The sequence below is a fragment of the Echinops telfairi genome, unplaced genomic scaffold (genome assembly GCF_000313985.2).
Source record: "Echinops telfairi isolate 266 unplaced genomic scaffold, ASM31398v2 ScPeMD7_443;HRSCAF=831, whole genome shotgun sequence".
NCBI classification, from domain to species: Eukaryota; Metazoa; Chordata; class Mammalia; order Afrosoricida; family Tenrecidae; genus Echinops; species Echinops telfairi.
In genome coordinates this window covers 45,130,879-45,148,736 of record NW_022104341.1, presented here as the reverse complement: position 1 = coordinate 45,148,736, position 17,858 = coordinate 45,130,879, and the positions used below count along the sequence as shown (strand labels likewise).

The window sequence follows — 17,858 nt, the reverse complement described above, 5'->3', positions numbered from 1 at the left end:
ATATATTCGCTGGGGACATGCAAGCCATGTTACAGGTGAAGACATACGTCACAGGAAAGGGTTGCGCTATAGGTAATACAGTAATGGGAGGGGGGTGATCTAGGGGAACATACGCTAAAGGAAGAGGAGGGAATAGGGGTGTACATATGACAAGATGAGTAGACCCTAGATTAATGATGGCGACCTAACTTTGATTGCCTTAGAACTGGAGACTTTATTTAGCCTAAGCTTTCAGGGGAAGCAATCCACTGTCCCTAACAGCAGGGAGTGAGCCCTGCCTGCTGTGGGAGGAACAATGGTGTCTGCTTGCTCTGGATGACTGGAGTCTTCGGGGAGATAACTTGATAATCATTTACCATTAGTTGCAAGCAGTGCCCTAAGTCTAACATATATTTGGGGGAGACAACTTGGGAGAAATCGTTCTGCTTCCCACAAGACAATACCAAATCAAGTCCGTTGCTATGAACTTAATACCAACTCACAGCAACCCTTCAGGACAGAGTAACACTTCCCAATGGGGTTTCAAAGGCTGTAAATCTGTACAGAGGCAGACGGCCACTTTTTGCCTAAAAATGACTGGTGGACTAGCAGCCACCAGAGTTCCTCTTACACAACACAACTTTCCCATTTTTTAAAGATCAACTTTTACTCTCCTTCTCTGTCTTCCTTCCTCTTCCTGTTCCCCTCCCCCAGGGCACCTGGAACTTCTCTCCTTCCTTTCTTATCAAAAAAAAAAAATTCATAAGTTCCCAGGTCCTACCTCTCCTTCTTATTTGAAATACTGCCAGGATTTTTTTTTAATAAATGCAATGCAATTTCCCCAAGAAATTTTTATGTAAACCACTAATAATACTTTTCACCCTGTTAAAATCAGGGGTGGCTTCTCGGTGCCTAATGTACACAAGTCAGCAGTTCAAACCCACCAGCAACTTTGAGAGAGAAAGAGGAGGAAGATTTGACTTACGGCTTTGCAAGGTCCTCAGGAGCAGTTGTACTCCGTCCGATGGGGTCACTAGGAGTCAGATGGACCTGATGGAAGTGGGTCGGTCAGATCTGATGGGGCAGTAGTTAAAAGAGCACACCTATTCACCAAACGGGCGGCAGTCACTCATAGACCCATTACGCTCCACCGGAGAAAGATGTGGCAGTCTGCTTCTGTAAAGGTTGAAACCTCCAAAGCCCCACCGAACAATTCTATCTACTCTCTCCTATTAGGTCGCTAGGGGTTCGAACCCACTCACAGGCAATAGGTTTGTGTTTGGGGGTTTCTGAAATGTGCTTTCTGGTGCTTAGGAGATATTTAACGTTTGTAGAGCAAGTGAATGAGATCAAGAAATACAAAGATAAAATATATTCTTTTACCCCTTTTCAGTCAGGGAGCATGTGTGTGTTGAATGTGCACTGCGTCTGGGTTTTTTCTCTTAGATTCAGAAATGAAATATAGCAACATCAAGCAGCTTACAGTTGAGTGGAAGAGACAGAACAAGAAGAAAAAGAAAGGCAGATAAAATGTCTATAAATAAACATCATTCCTATCCAAGCACTCATTGTTTCTTTATTTGGCACTCAAAGTAGAAGGAAGGGTTTCTTAAAACTCTACATCAAAAACACCCCGGGAGGGAAAAGCACGTCAGCGAGCCACAAAAGCAATGTGGGTAGGCTCTGGGCACCCCTAGAGCCGAGCGGGGTCATCTCAGTGACCTTGAAGAAGAAAACCTGAAACTATTGCCGAAGACCGTTCTGTGTCTGAAACTTGTCAAACATAAAACTCTCTGTGCAGTTCTTTACTTTAGCTCCTACCTTTTTGATATCTCTTCTCTATTACCAATAGAAAAGGTATTTTAAAATATGAAAATAAATTAAGAAACTCAAAATAAGGGGACAGTAAAAACCATACTTTTTCAAAATATGCCCCAATTGGTGCTTTGGTTTATTTTTTTGTTGTTATTGCTCTTTTAGTAGCAAACTGATTGCAGTTGTTTTTTGCGTTAAACTCTCTAACAAAAGAAAGCAGAACTTTGCACATATGTCTATATTTACTTCCCTATTTTGGTATGTCAAACCTTATGCTATTAATAAAGGCCCCATTTTCAGCAAACCAAGCAACCAATGCTGAAAGAAAATTAAAGCTATTCAATCATTATCTGAACTGATAATGATACCCTTTGCCTATTGCTTCTGATGCTACATAAATACTGTTGCCTAGAGCAACCATGTGTCAAGAAATTTCATCCTTTAATGATAAAATAAAATTTCCGTTCAAAGAATTTTATTAAAAAAAACAATAGCTTCTTCCTTATAAGCATCCATTTTAGTGTGCTTATGTGTGTGTTGGTTTGATTATTCCTTCTCTCTGAAAGATATTTTCAGACATTGGTCAGTGTAAGACATGAAAAAATAATAATAATTTATAAATTTTCAAGGATTCATGAGCAAGGAAGGGTGGCGGAGGGAAGGGGAAAAATGAGCTGATACCAAGGGATCAAGTAGAAAGAAAATGTTTTGAAAATGATGGTGGCAACAAATGTACAAATCTGCTTGACACAATGGATGGATGGATGGATGGATTGTGATAAGAGCTGTACAAACCCCCAATAAAATGATTTTTTAAAAAAAAAATATTTTCATTCTCCCATTGCTGAAGATAGTTTTCTAATAATCTTGCTCCGGTTTCAATTATTAATGTGTAACATCTGTAACTGGGCTTTTTAAGAGCCCTCACATTGTCCTTATTAAAAACAACCAAAAGTACAGTTTCTAATTAGATAGAGTAAGTAGGACACAGGAACTGGAAGCAGATATATGCTTAATCATCCTTTCTGTTCAGATCATGTTGCTCCTCCACCCGAATCACACTAAACACAGCTGAAATGAGGCTATACTTTGAATCCAAGTGCCTATCACCACTTCCACTAATCATTGTAGAAAATATGCATATTGTGGAACTATTGAAAGCTAAATAAAATTGGCATTACCTGATGTTGTAAATAGCAGCCAGTTAGGAAGGAACATGAGCTGTCAAGTGGTAGAGTTAAATGCCTCTAAAGTGCTGTCCATTCTTCCCTTTCTTCCGCCACTCCTTCTCATAGCCTCTCAGTGCTGTCATTTTCTCAGAATGTAAAACAGACAGCCCCCTCTTCCAAGTCCTCTCCTTTAGAGTGCGGATGTCAAAAATAATACTTACAAAGCCATTTGGGCAAATTTCGTTCAGAGTTTGGAGGGTCAGGGTGTGCTAGAAAAATAAATGGAAGTTCCCAGATCTATCTTCTCTTCCAGTCATTTTCTGAATGACCTTGGCCAATTTCTCTGCCTCTCCTCTTTTTCTTTATAATGAGGGGCAGGGACTTCTGTGAAATGCTGATGCTAAAATGCCTGTGGTTTTATTTTCTTTTTCTTTTTTATTAATAAACCATCATACTGGGGGCCCTTACAGCTCTTATAACTGTCTATACATCAATTGTATCAAATACAGTTGTACATGTGTTGCCATCATCATTTTCAAAACATTTTCCTTCTGCTTGAGTCCTTGGTATCAGCTCCTCTGTTTTCCCTCCCTCCTCCAGCCACCCACCTTTGTGGACCCCTGATAAATGATAAATTATTATTTTCATATCTAACACCATCCACTGTCTCCCTTCGCCCACGTTTCTGTTGTTTGTTCCCCTGAGGGGGGATGGTTATATGTCAACCATTGTAGTCGGTTCCCTGTGTCTCCTCTTTCTCCCCCCACCCCCCATCTTTTTCCTACCCTCGTGGTCTCACTACTCCCATTAGACTGTTCCTGAGGGTTTATCGGTCCTGGATTCCATGTTTTGAGAGCTCTTGTCTGTCCCAGTGCACATGCTCTGGTCTAGGAATATTAGAAAGGTAGAACTGGGGCCACAATAGTGCGAGGACAGGGAAGCATTACTGAACTAGAGGAATGTTGTGTGTTCTGTCACCTGTGATTTTCTTATGGAAAAATATACAAGGGAATGCTTCTACCTTAAGATACATAAATGTAAATTGATATTTATACTATACTTTGATACTGTAAAGTGTTTTAGCCATAAGAGACAACTTATAGATGTTCTTATTTGAAGAATGCCAAAATCAAAATATTACATATAATTTCACCACTTTAAAATTATACATAAAAATGAAAGTTCCTGTGTCATCAGGGCTTCAAATCAGTTTGAACTAGTTCTGTCGCGGCTAACTCAGTGAAATCAGAACAGACTCAAAGTTGTGAAATGTGAGTGTACCCAAAGAAGAACAAAACCAGGACACTTCTAGATCAAAGCCCTGAAATGGAAGCATGAAAAGAAGCCCAGAGAGCACTCTCAGAAGCCTGGTGTGGGAGACGGGATGATTGTCAGGGCTGTGGAGAGCAGCTCATATCAAGCAGAAGTATGCCACCATCTTTGAGTAGGGCGTCATTGTTTCGGACTCCTCTGATTAAGAGATTTGGTGGCTACACAACAACACTGTCCTTGTTTTCTAACGGGGAGATTACATTTCTAGCAAGACATCAGCCCATATTTTTTTCCAATCCAATATACTCACTGAATTTTACAAATTCAGGCCCATTCCAATTTCGTCAGCCAGCATTGAACCATGACTATCAACCATGACTAAACCAGAAAGAAACTGTCTGAAATCCCCCACAGCACCCCTTCTAGTCTCATTCTATGGGTCAGAAACAAAGGCACCTAACAACAATCTCATTCTGTTAATAGTCTTGTCCACAGTTTTCCTTATTCCATTCTAGCAGCTGCCTTAATGGAATTAGCCAGGACTGCTCAGAGGATGTGACATAGAGATATGTTGGGTTGCTGTTAGGTGCCATCAAGGCTGTTCCAACTCATAGGAGTCCTCTGGACAATAGAACAAAACACCGTTTGGCCAGGACCCCCCCCCACCACCACCACCACCATTGTTCTTATCTCTGAGCCCATTGTTACAGCCACTGTGTTACTCCATCTTGTTCAGGGCCTTCCGCATTTTTACCTCTACCTTACCAAGCATGAGTGCTACGCTCTACTATATTATCATACCTGACAACCATAGCATCGGTTACATTTCCAAAATGGTTTACAGGGTCAAATACCTCCACTTTGAAGCTCGCATTCCATAAAACCTTTTTTCTTTTTGTTTTAAATCATTTTATTGGGGGGCTCTTACAAATCTTATGACTGTCCATCATTCAGTTGTATTAAGCACACTTGTACATATGTTGCCATCAACATTTCTACTTGAGCCCTTGGCATCAGCTACTCTTTTTAAAAGTACAAACATGATGAACTTTTCTGTTACTACTGCTTAGTACTTGGTCGATTTGTCAATGTGCTCAGTGCGTAAGCAGTTTGAGAAGCAGCAGGAGTAGACGAGACTATACGAGGATATGCCTTGATGAAAGCCGCAGCTGTGGGGAAGGTTCAGATCGGGGAAGTGTGTGAGATGCATGACTTTTCCCATCTTTCATTACACTTACTCGTTTCGTACTCTGACGAGGAATCATTTAGCAAGGTCAGTTTACACTGAAATGTGAGTGACTTGTTTCTGCACATGTAAGAACATGACATTTTGCGGGTATCAGTGAATTCTTTCTGGCCTGTCATGGGACATTTATCTCCCAGCAGGAAAGAGTCATTAAATGAGAGTGATGTATCAATTGTGCTTCTGAAGCCCCTTTGTGAAAAATGCTGATATAAATCTAGACTTTAGGGATTAATGAGCAAGCAATTTACATAACCTGTACTACCTACGGAAAAATCTCTCTATCACCATACATTACAGTGCCCTGGTTTTTCTTACCTTAGGGACTAGAGTGATCCAAAGGCTTAAGGAAAATTATCTCAAGCAAGTTTTCATGGTGTAGGAAAATTCAACATTTCATACTTCTGAAAATCCCTTTCTCATTACCCATTCTGTTTCTTCAGCCCCAGTTTCTATTCCATGCCTCAGGGCCAATTCTCATTCACTCCCATCATTCTGGCTCACAGATGAATTCTTCTGTGAAAAATCCCAACTTCACCATCACCTCTGCTACTGGTCGGATTCCATCATTTTTTCTTGTTAGTTTCTGAAGGTAGCTACTGACAAATCAATATTCCCCTATAAAAGTGCCTTCTTTTCCAGGATAAAAAACATGCCCAAGTATCTTTGCATTTCTTCCTCCAGCTCAAACACAGTGCCTGACAGAGGGAAAGTCTAGAATTGTCTGTGACATTAAAGTAATCACAAGGACAAGATGGAAACCTCATGGAAGATAGTTCTTGCTGTCAAGACATTCACAAACAGCCTCCACTAGCTAATCTTTTCTTTCCCAATCTTAGGTTCAATTGACCTTGATCCATCCATGATGTTGGACACTGGGGAGATCATTGATACCGGGTCTGATTATGAAGATCAGGTAATTAATGCTTAAAGATACTTCTCTATATAAATGTTTTCAATTCAAGCCTTCATAAATGTTTTATAAAAATTAAAGTTACAACCTTGATGTTATTAATTTCTTACATATAACTAATAACATGTTCTGTGATAAATGGCTTTATCCTACACCTTTCATTCACACTCCTTGATTCTTTAGCACTCTTTTTTCCTGAAATGCAGAGTATCAGTCAATTAAGGAAAAGCAGAATTGGAAGACACATGGTTGTGATTGTATCTCTGTCCCTTCTACTAGTAAATGAACAGTGTTTACTGATCATCAACTTCAGGTTCGGTTTTCTGCTTTTCTATTTCTGACCTTGGGAAAGGACTACCAAGCAAGGAAATTACGACCAAGAAATTAAATTTATCTTCTCTTTGAAAAAGACCAAAGAAATATATCTGAGTCATTTTCCTTTCATCAAAAGCACTCGGCTCGGTGCTATATTTTAATGATTCAAAGTAGTTGGCAAATGATCCAACTCTCGGATTAATCTTTATTATTTTAATAGGATGCTATTTGGAAGCATTTTCTATTTCTCACCTGTGTTTCTTGGCAATGGCTGAAAGCCCAGGGAAAACGTTCTTGTGGTGTTTGAGGTTAATTTTGTTTGTTTGTTTTCTGTCTTTAACAAATATATGTCACAAATAAAGCAAACAGATATGGCCAGGGCCCAAATGGAATGGCTGGTTATTCCAAAGCTAATTTCTTAAGCATGAAGTTATTTCCTTCACATCACATATGAAGAAGACAGTGATAAAAGATAAAATTTTTTAAAATTGAAATAACTCACTGCCATCAAGTTAATTCTGACTCCTAGCAACCCTGTAAGAGAGAGTAGAACTGTCCCTGGGAGTTCCTGAGTCTACATCTTTGTGGGGGCACAAAGCCCGTCTTTCTCCAGAGAGTGGTTGGCGGTTTCTAACTGCTGACCTTATAGTTAGTAGCCCAACATGTTACCCACTATACTACAGGGGCTCCTAGGAATACAATCTTTATAATAATTTTTATTATTTATCAAGCACTTAATGCATACTAAACATTGGGCTGGATGCCGTATGCTCATGTTCTCACTAACTCTTCACATCTCAGAATAGAAAGGAAAAATTCCTTTCTCCGGATGATTGTTATTTGTGTGTCATCAAGTTTCTTTCGACTCACGGAGACTCATGTGACAAAGTAGAAGTGTCCCTGGGTTTTCCTGGCTGCAGTCTTCATGAAAGCAGGTCATAGGCCTTTTTCTGCAGAGATGCTGGGTGGGTTTGAACCACCACCTTTTTAGTTATCTATATGGTTTATAGATAAGGGAACTAAGGCTTAACATTTCCAAGGTTAAGCAAATATGGTCAGTGTGAGGATATGGGTTTCCAGTGCATTCCCTGACTCCCACTTTAGACTACTGCCCCTCCTAGTCTCCATAGGCCAACCACTTGGTGATATATTTTGGTGTATTTTCAGTTGCTAACTGTAAAATCTGTGACAAGAGCACATGCTAAACAATCACTATTCAAGGTGATCTCATAATTCAAACTTACAAACTGAGCACAAAAATTCACTGTAATACAGAGCAGGTTGACTACACAAATGGAAAACTGAGCATCCCCCAACTCAACGATAACCAGAAAACCTAAAATATACCTAAAAATAGGAATGTTTAAATATTCAAAGAGAGAAAAAGAAGTTTTAAAACCACGAAACAAGGACAGAAAAGATGGAAAATTAAGAGGAAGAAAGGAAAAGGAAAGAAATGGAAATTTTAGGTGCAAAAGAAAAATTGTTGTTGAAATAAATATTCAATTAACAGGTTAACTAGTAGACTAGACACAGCTTAAAGAGACATGCTGATAAAGTAGAAAGTTGCCCTGAAATAAAATAAGAGCTGAGTAGATGTCAAAAATGAGAGAGAATTTAGGTAATGTTGAGGATAGAATGTTTTGGCCTTTTACATATTGTAAAGGGAATTTTTGAAGGAGAAAGTGGAGCATATGCCATAGAGGATATGTGGAACAAATAATGGTTGAGATTTTACAGAGGTGATAAAATATGGGCCCTAAATTAATAGAGTATACCCAGTACTGAGCAGGATAAAATTCTCACAGATTCTATTTCATGTAATCATTCAAAAGATATTATGAGCTCCTCCCATGTGCCAGTAACCATTAGACACTTGAAAAATATACTTGTGTAAAAATGGCCACGCTGGTTGCTCTTGGCACTTTGCATTCTGGTGGTGGAGACATATCCAAACGCTCACTGCCAGCAAGTGGATTCTGATTCATAGCGTCCCTACAGCACAGAGTAGAACTGCTCCTCTGGATTTCTAGAACTCTTTATGGGAGCAGAAAGCTTCCTCTTTTTCCCTATAGAGCAGCTGCTCGTTTGAACTAGTGAACTTTTGGTTAGCTGCAGCCCAACCCGTAACTCATGACATCGCCAGGGCTCCTTGGTGGAAGCATATCATAAACAATCAACACACTACATTAGCAAATCCTCAGAATGTCAGATGTGAAAAGCTCTACTGGGATAAAAAAGATAAAAGACTTAGAAATGGCTGAGTGGAGAACAGATTAAATATAAATAGTACAGTCAGGATAGGCCTCAATAAAGAAATAACATATGAACAAAGACATAGTATAAAAGGTAAAACATCAAAGCATACAAGACAAATAAAATCTTAGAAATGAATAAGGCTTGCCTCTAAAGGAATGCCAGCGCAGCAGCAAATTCAATGAAGCCACAGCTTCCACTTATTAACCATCTACTGTAAGTCAGACACGGGGTTTCATGGTTTACATGCATCACCATGAAGCCTTACAAAAACTCTGGGAAGTAGCTCCATTGATCTCCGATTTGCAGGCTGACAAAGCTACGACGACTAGAAATTAAATGACTTCCCAACGTCCCCTTCTACTTTTATCATTCCAATAAAATCATTACCAAGGTCATTACTAATCCATGGCCAATGCTAGTTAACATTTGGGGGTTCTTTTTTATTTTTTCCCCTAAATTTTTTGCTGCATTTAGCACTGCAAATCAGAGGCCACCAAATTTGTTCTGTAACGGGCCAGCTAATAAAGATACTAGCCTTTACTGACTATGTGTTTATTGCCGCTGGTTAACTCTGTCATGATGGAACAAAAGTAGCCATAAAAAATGTACACATATGAACAAGTGAACATGCCTCCTAGTAAGGAGTCTCTGGTAGCCCAAGGAGCGCTGGTGGTGACCTGGCTCGTGCATTGGACTGCCACCACTAGCTACTCCATGGGAGAAGGACCTGGTTCCCAACGCTCGTAAACCCACATGCGTCGTCCTACTCTGTACTTTGGAATTAGCTCGATGGCAGTGAGTTTGGTTTTTTGTTGTTGTTTGGTTTGGTTTGATTTACTTTGGTTGGTAGCCCACATGCGTAATATGCTTGGTTGTTAACTGTAAGGTTGGCAGTTCAAATCCACCCAGAAGACCCATGGAAGAAAAATTTGATGATTTGATTCCATAAGGTCTCATCTTTAAAAACGTCACAGAGCACAGTTCTACTTTAATACAAACTACCATTCGTGGATTTACAGAATGCCTCATCATCCTGAAGCAGCTGGCTTGATAGAAGCAGCAACTGCTTCAACGGGTGCCCTGGTAAAATCGTATTTATGGAGCCTGCAATGTAAATTTCATATCATTTAGGTATGATCTTCCCCCAGATTTTCAAGTGTAAATTTATTTTCAACTGGAAGCCTATACAAAAAATAGGCAGCTGTGTAGCCTGCAGGAGCCATAGCGTCGTAGTGATCACACACTGGGCTGCTATCCGCAAGGGCAGCAACTCGGAACCACCAGCCGTTCTGTGAGAAAAAGATGAGGCTTCAACTCACAGAGGCAGTTCTAGCCTGTCCTGCAGCATTTCCAGGAGCTGGAAGTGACTTGCGGCTCCGAGTTTGGTTGTGGTAGTGCCAACTTGATCTGTGGGCCGTCGAGTGCTCGCTCTTGCTGGGAACTTCTCCTCAGTTCTTGGTCTGCTCCTCTCCGTGAGCTAATAGTCCTGGCGTATTTAACATTGTTCTAAGAGCTCCAGACTTATTACCTCATTTTATCTTTAGACAACCATACAGACATTATTATTGTGTTTGTTTAACGTATGAGGAAACCAAGACACGGAAAACGTAAGCACGTTAGTCAAAGTCACACAGCTGCCAACGGGGAGGGTCAGTGTTCAAGCCCTGCACTCCCTTCACCCACAGGAATTGGGAAAGATACGTGAGGCGGTGCTGCGGCAACAAACACGACGCAAAAGCGGATTGGTCTCCTTCTGGAGGGCACGTCACGTGCACATTTTACAAAAGCATACGAAGGCTCAACTGTTCTTTTTGTTTGTTTTTTAAATCATTTTATTGGGGGCTTTTATATATTTCATACATCAATTGTATCAAGCATATTTGTACATATGTTGCCATCATCATTTTCTAAACATTTATTTTCTATTTGAGCCCTTGGTATCAGCTCCTCTTGTTTCCCTCCCACCCTCGTAACCCCTTGATAAATTATAGATTATCATTGTTTTCTATTTTATACCATCTCCCTTCACCCACATTTCTTTTGTTCATTCCCCGGGGGATTGGGGTGGGGGGTTATGTGTCAATCATTGAGATGGGTTCCCCCTTCCTCTCCACCTCCCCCCATCTTCCCCTTACCCTCCTGGTATGGCTCCTCCCATTTTTGTTCCTGAGGGGTTTATCTGACCTGGATTCCATTCTTTCCTCTCACACTCAGTTAATGACCCTAATCATGTGGCTGCACTTAGTATCAAGGCTCTAGCAGGCAGGCTGGAAAGTGGAGCTAACGTATGTGCTTAGGGAGGGGAGAGCGGTTTGGTGCACACAGAGCCACGGAGTCAGTCTAGGTCACAGAGTTTCTGGTCTTAACCCTTTGCTGCGCCTCCTGCCTCCATGTGTTCTTTCCCAACGCCCCTCCCACTTTTGGAGTCACTCACCATTGTTTCCATGCGAACTAGTCTGTAAAGAGCTAGCAGTTCTACGCTGTCCAGTCGGATCAGGATGAGTCAGAAGTGGCTCGGTAGCAGGAGTTTGGGTTTTGTTTCCACCCTAGGGTCCTGGCTATACAGCTTCTACTCTCCTTACCAGTCAAGTTCAGTCCTGTCACAGTCATGATTAAAGCTTTACTTGGAGCTCCTGCAGAGCCCACTAGCTAGCACTAGCTGCATTTCCCATGTGGAGCTCAAATTCAACTCGTCCAGAACTGCGCTTACCATCTTCCCCCACAAAATCTGTTCTTCCTTCTGTTTTCCCTATTTCTGTCAATGATGCTACCATTCCGCCAGCTGCCCAAGCCAGAAGCAAGACAGAAAACAAGGATGTCTTTCTAGCACCACTTCTGTTCCCTCCCTCCAGCAGTCTGGTCAGGACACTGGTCAGTCTGACATATAGGAATTAATCTCCTCTCCTCTCCACTGCCACTACTTTGGTTCACACCCTCAGACTTCCTCCCAGAAGAAATTGTGGTATAAGGATTGCAAAGAAAGAGTTGAAGCAAAATGTGTATGAATTGCTGAATGTAAAACTGATTATCTGCTCTGTAAATCTTTACTTAAATCACAATTAACCCCCTCCCCCACTTTTTAAAGTTCTGAATTCTTTGGGAATGCCTTTCTTGGCCATGCCTATCTGGCAAAATGTTCATTTCTTTTAAAAGTTAATAAAGTGAACTATAGTTCTTCTACTCACTGTTTGTTTTTGGATCCCTTGCTTAAGTTCTTTGAATCCCAGTTTTTTCCTCTTCTAGAAAATGAGGGTGATCACTCCACTTTTGATAACTCCACACATATTGATAACCCCATAGATATTGATAACTCCACAAATATTCTTGTGAGAACTATGAGAGATCGCAAGTATAAGGTACTATGTATAGAAGAAATACCCTATAAATGTGAGTCCCCTTCCTCCTGTGCCCACACCTCACTCAGAACATGCCAGGAGCGGGTGCCACTCTAGCTGACAGAGGCTACCACTTCTTCAGCTCAGTGAAGCTAATCATTTGAGTAGAGCATCTAAGCTGCTGAGCCCAAACGCTGAATGTGAAAATGGTGTCAGGGCACCGGTGCTTACTGCTGCTCATCTCAGTGCTTTCTGGCTCACCAAGGACACCTTTCAACACAGAGGAGCTACCGCTCAGGTTCTTAAACCCCAAAGCCACCTTCTGCAGCAGCATCTACCCCAGGAGATCAAGTAATTGCTCCATGGGTAACATTAGTGACTCTTCCCTATAAAACCAAACTCACTAAATTTAAAACCCACTAGGTAAATAACTGACAAAGAGGACAGAGGACTAGCAGTACTCTCTACTCAGAAGGTCAAGTGCAGTCATTCATTCAGCAAGTGAGCATTGGCACTTACTGAGTACCAGGCTTTGGACTAGCTTCTGGGATAAAAATAATGGTGAGTGCAGAGGTTATAGATCCCACCTGTTGGAGTTCATACCAGACAGTGATGAGTGAACTCGAGGTTTGACTGTGGGTGGATGGGTGTGTGTGTGGGGGGGGTGTCAAGAGTATTTCTAAGGAAACCATCCTTCATTCTTTTACTCATCCTATGTAGATTGTGCACCGGCTATCAGGCATTATCCTAGGCCCTAGGGATAATATAGGAAATCAGTGGCAGGTAATGTCTGTTCTCCCATGAATTTGTTTCTTTCCTAAAATAAAAAGGCAGATCTTGCTCTTGATGGAAAACATACCTAAAGGTTGGGCCCATCTACAGCATCTGTACAGAAAGTGTGGGGATGCTCAATGTACACATCATCTGGGATCATTTCATCCAGCTTCCATTACCCAATTACTGACAATGAAACAGCGCAATAACATTTTGTTGGTTTTTCTTTTAAAGTACAGTTAACTTGCTTTCTTAAGCTCTATTTAGATCATTCTCTAGCAGTGAAGTTTCCTAGTGCAGACTGAGTTCCCATGACTTCCCTTCCCCCTTCCCCTGAGCCTGTCTGCCCCTGCATCCATTCACCCAGCTCCAGAGGAGGAGGTGCATGTATCCTCTCTCCCAGCTAACCTCCGTCCATCCATCCATCGATATTAGCAGGCCTTGCTCCATGAATTGGTCGTGCCTTCTTCCTCAAGTCTTCGTTCTTTTCCCACCATGTTGACCTGCACTCTGAAGAAAGAAGAGGTAGTCAATCGGGTGCTGTGTCACAAAAAGGTCAGGTCAACTAGACCTGAAGATTGACTGTCCACTCCCCTGCCCTTCAGTACTAAATTTGGTAAAAAGAAGTTCACTCCCCTGCTTCTACATGTTTGTCTTCCCTCCAACCTTATATAGTGACAGAAGCCTACCCTAGACCCTTAAAGAAGAGACACAGTGGCCTAGTGGATTACTTATGGACTACCACCTAACTGCAAGGTCAGTGGTTTGAATCCACCAGCCACTCTGCAGGAGAAAGATGGCTTTCTGCTCCTGTAAAGATGTACAGCCTTGGAAACATAAAGGGGCAGTTGTACTCTGTCGCTTAGGGTCACTATGTGTCAGAGTTAACTCAATGACAGTGAGAACCCCATAAAAAAACCTTTAAAAGTGAGCTTATTGTTGCCTGGTTAGGAGAATATTTCCGTGGTCCCAGATCCTTACCATGCCTGGGACAAAGACATTGATAACCACCAAAATCTCTTGATTTTCTCGCTTTATGCCAAGTTTGTAACCATTAATTCTTGGTCCCCTCTCTCTAACAAGTTTCTTCCTCTGACTAATCCCTATGCTCCCAAGTTCCATCTAAGAGCCTCTTTCTCAGTAACTGCTGCATCCATGTCTATGCCTTTGAATTTATTAATTTACTTATTTATTTTTAGTATTGAGAATATTTTATGTGCCAGACTCTGTATGAAATGCTGGGATAAATTTATAAACAAATTATATTCAGCTAAGTTCACATGGAAGGCGCACATCAGCCTGTATGATACAAGGAATGTAAATAATAAAATATAAGATCAGAGGAAAGAATGGTATTAGAGCTAAAATTCTGAATACCTTGTTTGCAGAAGGCTATGGATGACAGTGAAAGCCCAAAATTTATTTGCAGTCTCACTCGTATTAACCCTCCTTTTAACTCCTTCAAACCTTTGACTAGTTAGGTGAGTAGTCTTGCCCTCAGAGTGCATGGAGAAATGAATTACTGTAGATATAGTTAGGCTAAAATTGAACATATTATCATTTGCTTTCCTTTGTGATCCATTTTTAAGATGTGTTCTATTTCTTTAATCTTCTGCTTTCTCTTGTATTGAGGTCATTCTGTGTTTTATTGTCCTTGTGTTGTTTGGGTTTCTTTTTTTTTTTTTTTGTATGCTTGTCATTATATAAAATCTAGGATAGGTACTCAAAGAGTCAGCAACTTGATTAACATTCCATTGGGATTATGGCAGGGGAAGTTTGGGGATAACGGAGATTTAATAATAATGCGTATAATAATGAAGAAGATGTTCTAAAATTTATCATGGTAATTATTTCACAACTCTTCAATATATTTAAACCATTGAATTACATGGTATATGAATGATATGCCAATACTTTTTTAAAGTCACTTGTTACTGCCATTATGGAGCATATAGAAATAGTCACATACATAAGTATAGGATTAAACCTGGGCAAGGGCTTGGAAGAACAAGTATAAAGTGCTGCGTGCCATACGGTAAGGGTTGTGGGTAGATTTTTTATACAAGAGATGTTTGAGCTGAGATAATAAACATAAGGGAGGGAAATAAATCTATAGAGACAGGATTAATGGTTTCTTGGGGGTGTTGCAAGGAAGTTTGGGGAAATGGGGAGGTAATAACAATGAGTACAAGAAAGAAGAAAATGTTCTAAAATCGATTATGGTGGTTATTGTACAATTCTTCTTTATAGGATTGAACTCTTGGGTTGTATGATATGTGATTTATATGCCAATTAATGTGAGAAAGAGCCATTTATGTGTGGAGGTGTGGGACCAGCGAAGGGTTGGGCACCAGGGAATACTCAGAAAGATGAAATTGCATGAGTAAATAGTAAGAAGCATTTCATTTGAAAGAAGGCCAGTGTAGCCTAAGTGATGAGTAATCTTCATTACTTGCTGGGAGAAGAACTTTATGTTTGGGGCTTTTTTTCTTTTTCTTTTCTTTTAAAAATCATTTTATGGGGTATCGTACAACTCTTATCACAATCCATACATCCATACATTGTGTCAAGCGCATTTGTACATTTGTTGCCATCATCATTCTCAAAACATTTTCTTTCTACTTGAGCCCTTGGTATCAGTTCCTCATTTTCCCCCTCCCTCCCCACTCCCCCCCGCCCTCCTGAACCCTTGATAATTTATAAATTATTATTACTTTAAGAGTAGAGCTTTATAGATGAGTTTAGTGTTTTGACTTAATCCTGAGAGTACGAGACAGCTTTGAAGAATTTTTGTTGAGAAGGAGGGGTGTTGACGTAATTATAATTGTATTTATGTTTTTTAAAAGATCATTCTGAACCATAATGTTGAGGCACAGTGGAGGAAGGCAAGAATGGATCTAGGATGGCAAGTGAGGAATCTGGGTTGTTGGTCCAAAGGAGAGAGGATGGTACCTTACACTAAAGTGATAGAAGAGAGAGGGAGAAAGGGCCATATGTTACTGGTGAGATAGAATAAACATAATTTCAAATTGTAATTGATGTAAAATCCAAAGGGAAGGGAAGTGTTGAAGATGACTCCTGGGTTTTTAACTTGTCCAGCTGGTGTATGGCGGTGGCATTCACTGAGAAAGAACACTAAAAAAGACTAACTCTGTAAGGCAGGGCAGGAGTATAACTTTAGATATTCTGAGTTCAAAGTGACTTTACAACCCAAATAGCAAACTTAAGCAAGCAGTTAAATATGCAGGTCTGGGGCTCTGAGGAAAGTGCTGGACTGAGACATAACTTATGAGCTTTCTGAATGGAGGTAGGACTTAAAGCCTTGAATGCTGATGAGATACTTAGAGAAAGGAAGTAGAATAGAAAGGAGAATCAATGGCTGAGTCTTGAAGAAAGTTAAGGGTGAGTACAGGAAGATGGCTTTTTGCTTTAAGGTAGAAGAACCTGGTAGATAAGAAGAAAATCAGTAGCATATACTGTTCCCAAAGCCAAAGAAGACAGTCTTTGAAAAAGGAGGGAATGTCACCTATTGCTAATAGGATACAGAGGGGAATTGGAAAGTGGCTGTTATTGCTGTGATGCTGGAAGCTGTGCCAGTGACAGTTCAAATGCCAGTAGAGTCACCCAGCATGGACAGGTTTCAGCAGAGCTTCCAGCTGGGAACAGACTAGGAAGAGCTTGATGATCTACTTCCAAAAATTAGTCAATGAAAATGTGTGGATGAACATCCACTGAAAATAATACATCAATATTGGCTTATCACATGCAGTGAATGTATTGTAGGAATGCAAGATGTTCATGGGAGAAATTATTTGCAGGCAAGAGGGGATATATGGACACTACTTTCTGACAAGTCTTCTATAAATCTAAAACTGCTTTAAAACATAAAAGTCTATAAAAATAAGAAGCCCCCAAGGATATAGTTGGATGTAGTGCTGGAAGATGAGGCCCCTAAAATGGACGGCACTAAACAATGACCACAGCCGTGGACTCAAACATGCCAATGATCATGAACAGGGTATGGGCAACCATTTTTTTCTCTTAACCTAAGATCACCATGAGCTACAGCTGACTCAACCGCAACTAAGAACTATATAGAAACGTAGAGGAAATTGATCATCTTACAAAGAGCTATTGCAGGTGGTTATCATATTTGTTTTTACTGGAAGACACTTAAGCGTGTTGAAAATATGCAGGAAGGATCCACTTGTTAGGGAGAAGTAGAGTGTAGGGAGAACAAAGTCTCTCTGAAGGCAGTAAGGTTGGCTTTTAGTGCACAATTGGAGAGACTGTATCAGAACTGACGAGAGTCCATAGAACCTATCTGTAGACAACAGAAGGAACGAAGATAGGGTGGAGTTGGGGAGGGGAAGCCTGTGTGCTAAATGGTGGAAAACCGATGAGTTCCTGCCAGATGTCTTCGAGAGGCAATGCCATCTGTCGAGTCTGAAGTTTGAAGAGAGTGTAGGATTGAATTTTTGTGAAATCCAGGGAAGAATGAGCTAAGGAAATATGGTATTATTGTCAAGTAATCTGAGAGCCCCGTTGAGGCTGGTGACTGGCAATTTACTTTTTTTTTAATCATTCAGTTAGCCAGTGTTTATTGGGTACCATCCCTAGACCTACACTCTCTTTGAGGCCCTTAAGATAGAATGTTGTGCAACCTTCAGTGGGGCGCCTGGGAACTGGTGGATCCAGTTCCCACAGTGATGCAGCTTTGCCAAACACCTTGTATTAGTCTAGGTACTTCAGAGAAACAAATCCACAGCAACTCATGTATAAGA

General features: G+C 40.7%; 1 protein-coding gene across 2 annotated transcripts in view; it reads left to right on the top strand.

The window, feature by feature from the left end:
* Window positions 1-17,858, top strand: part of AK5 (adenylate kinase 5) — a 331,424-nt gene that overhangs the window by 184,291 nt on the left and 129,275 nt on the right. For both annotated transcript variants that reach the window (XM_045292114.1, XM_004699317.2), the window contains exon 7: window positions 6,318-6,394. In XM_045292114.1, the coding sequence (XP_045148049.1) occupies window positions 6,318-6,394 (77 nt within the window). The remainder of the gene's footprint in view (window positions 1-6,317; window positions 6,395-17,858) is intronic.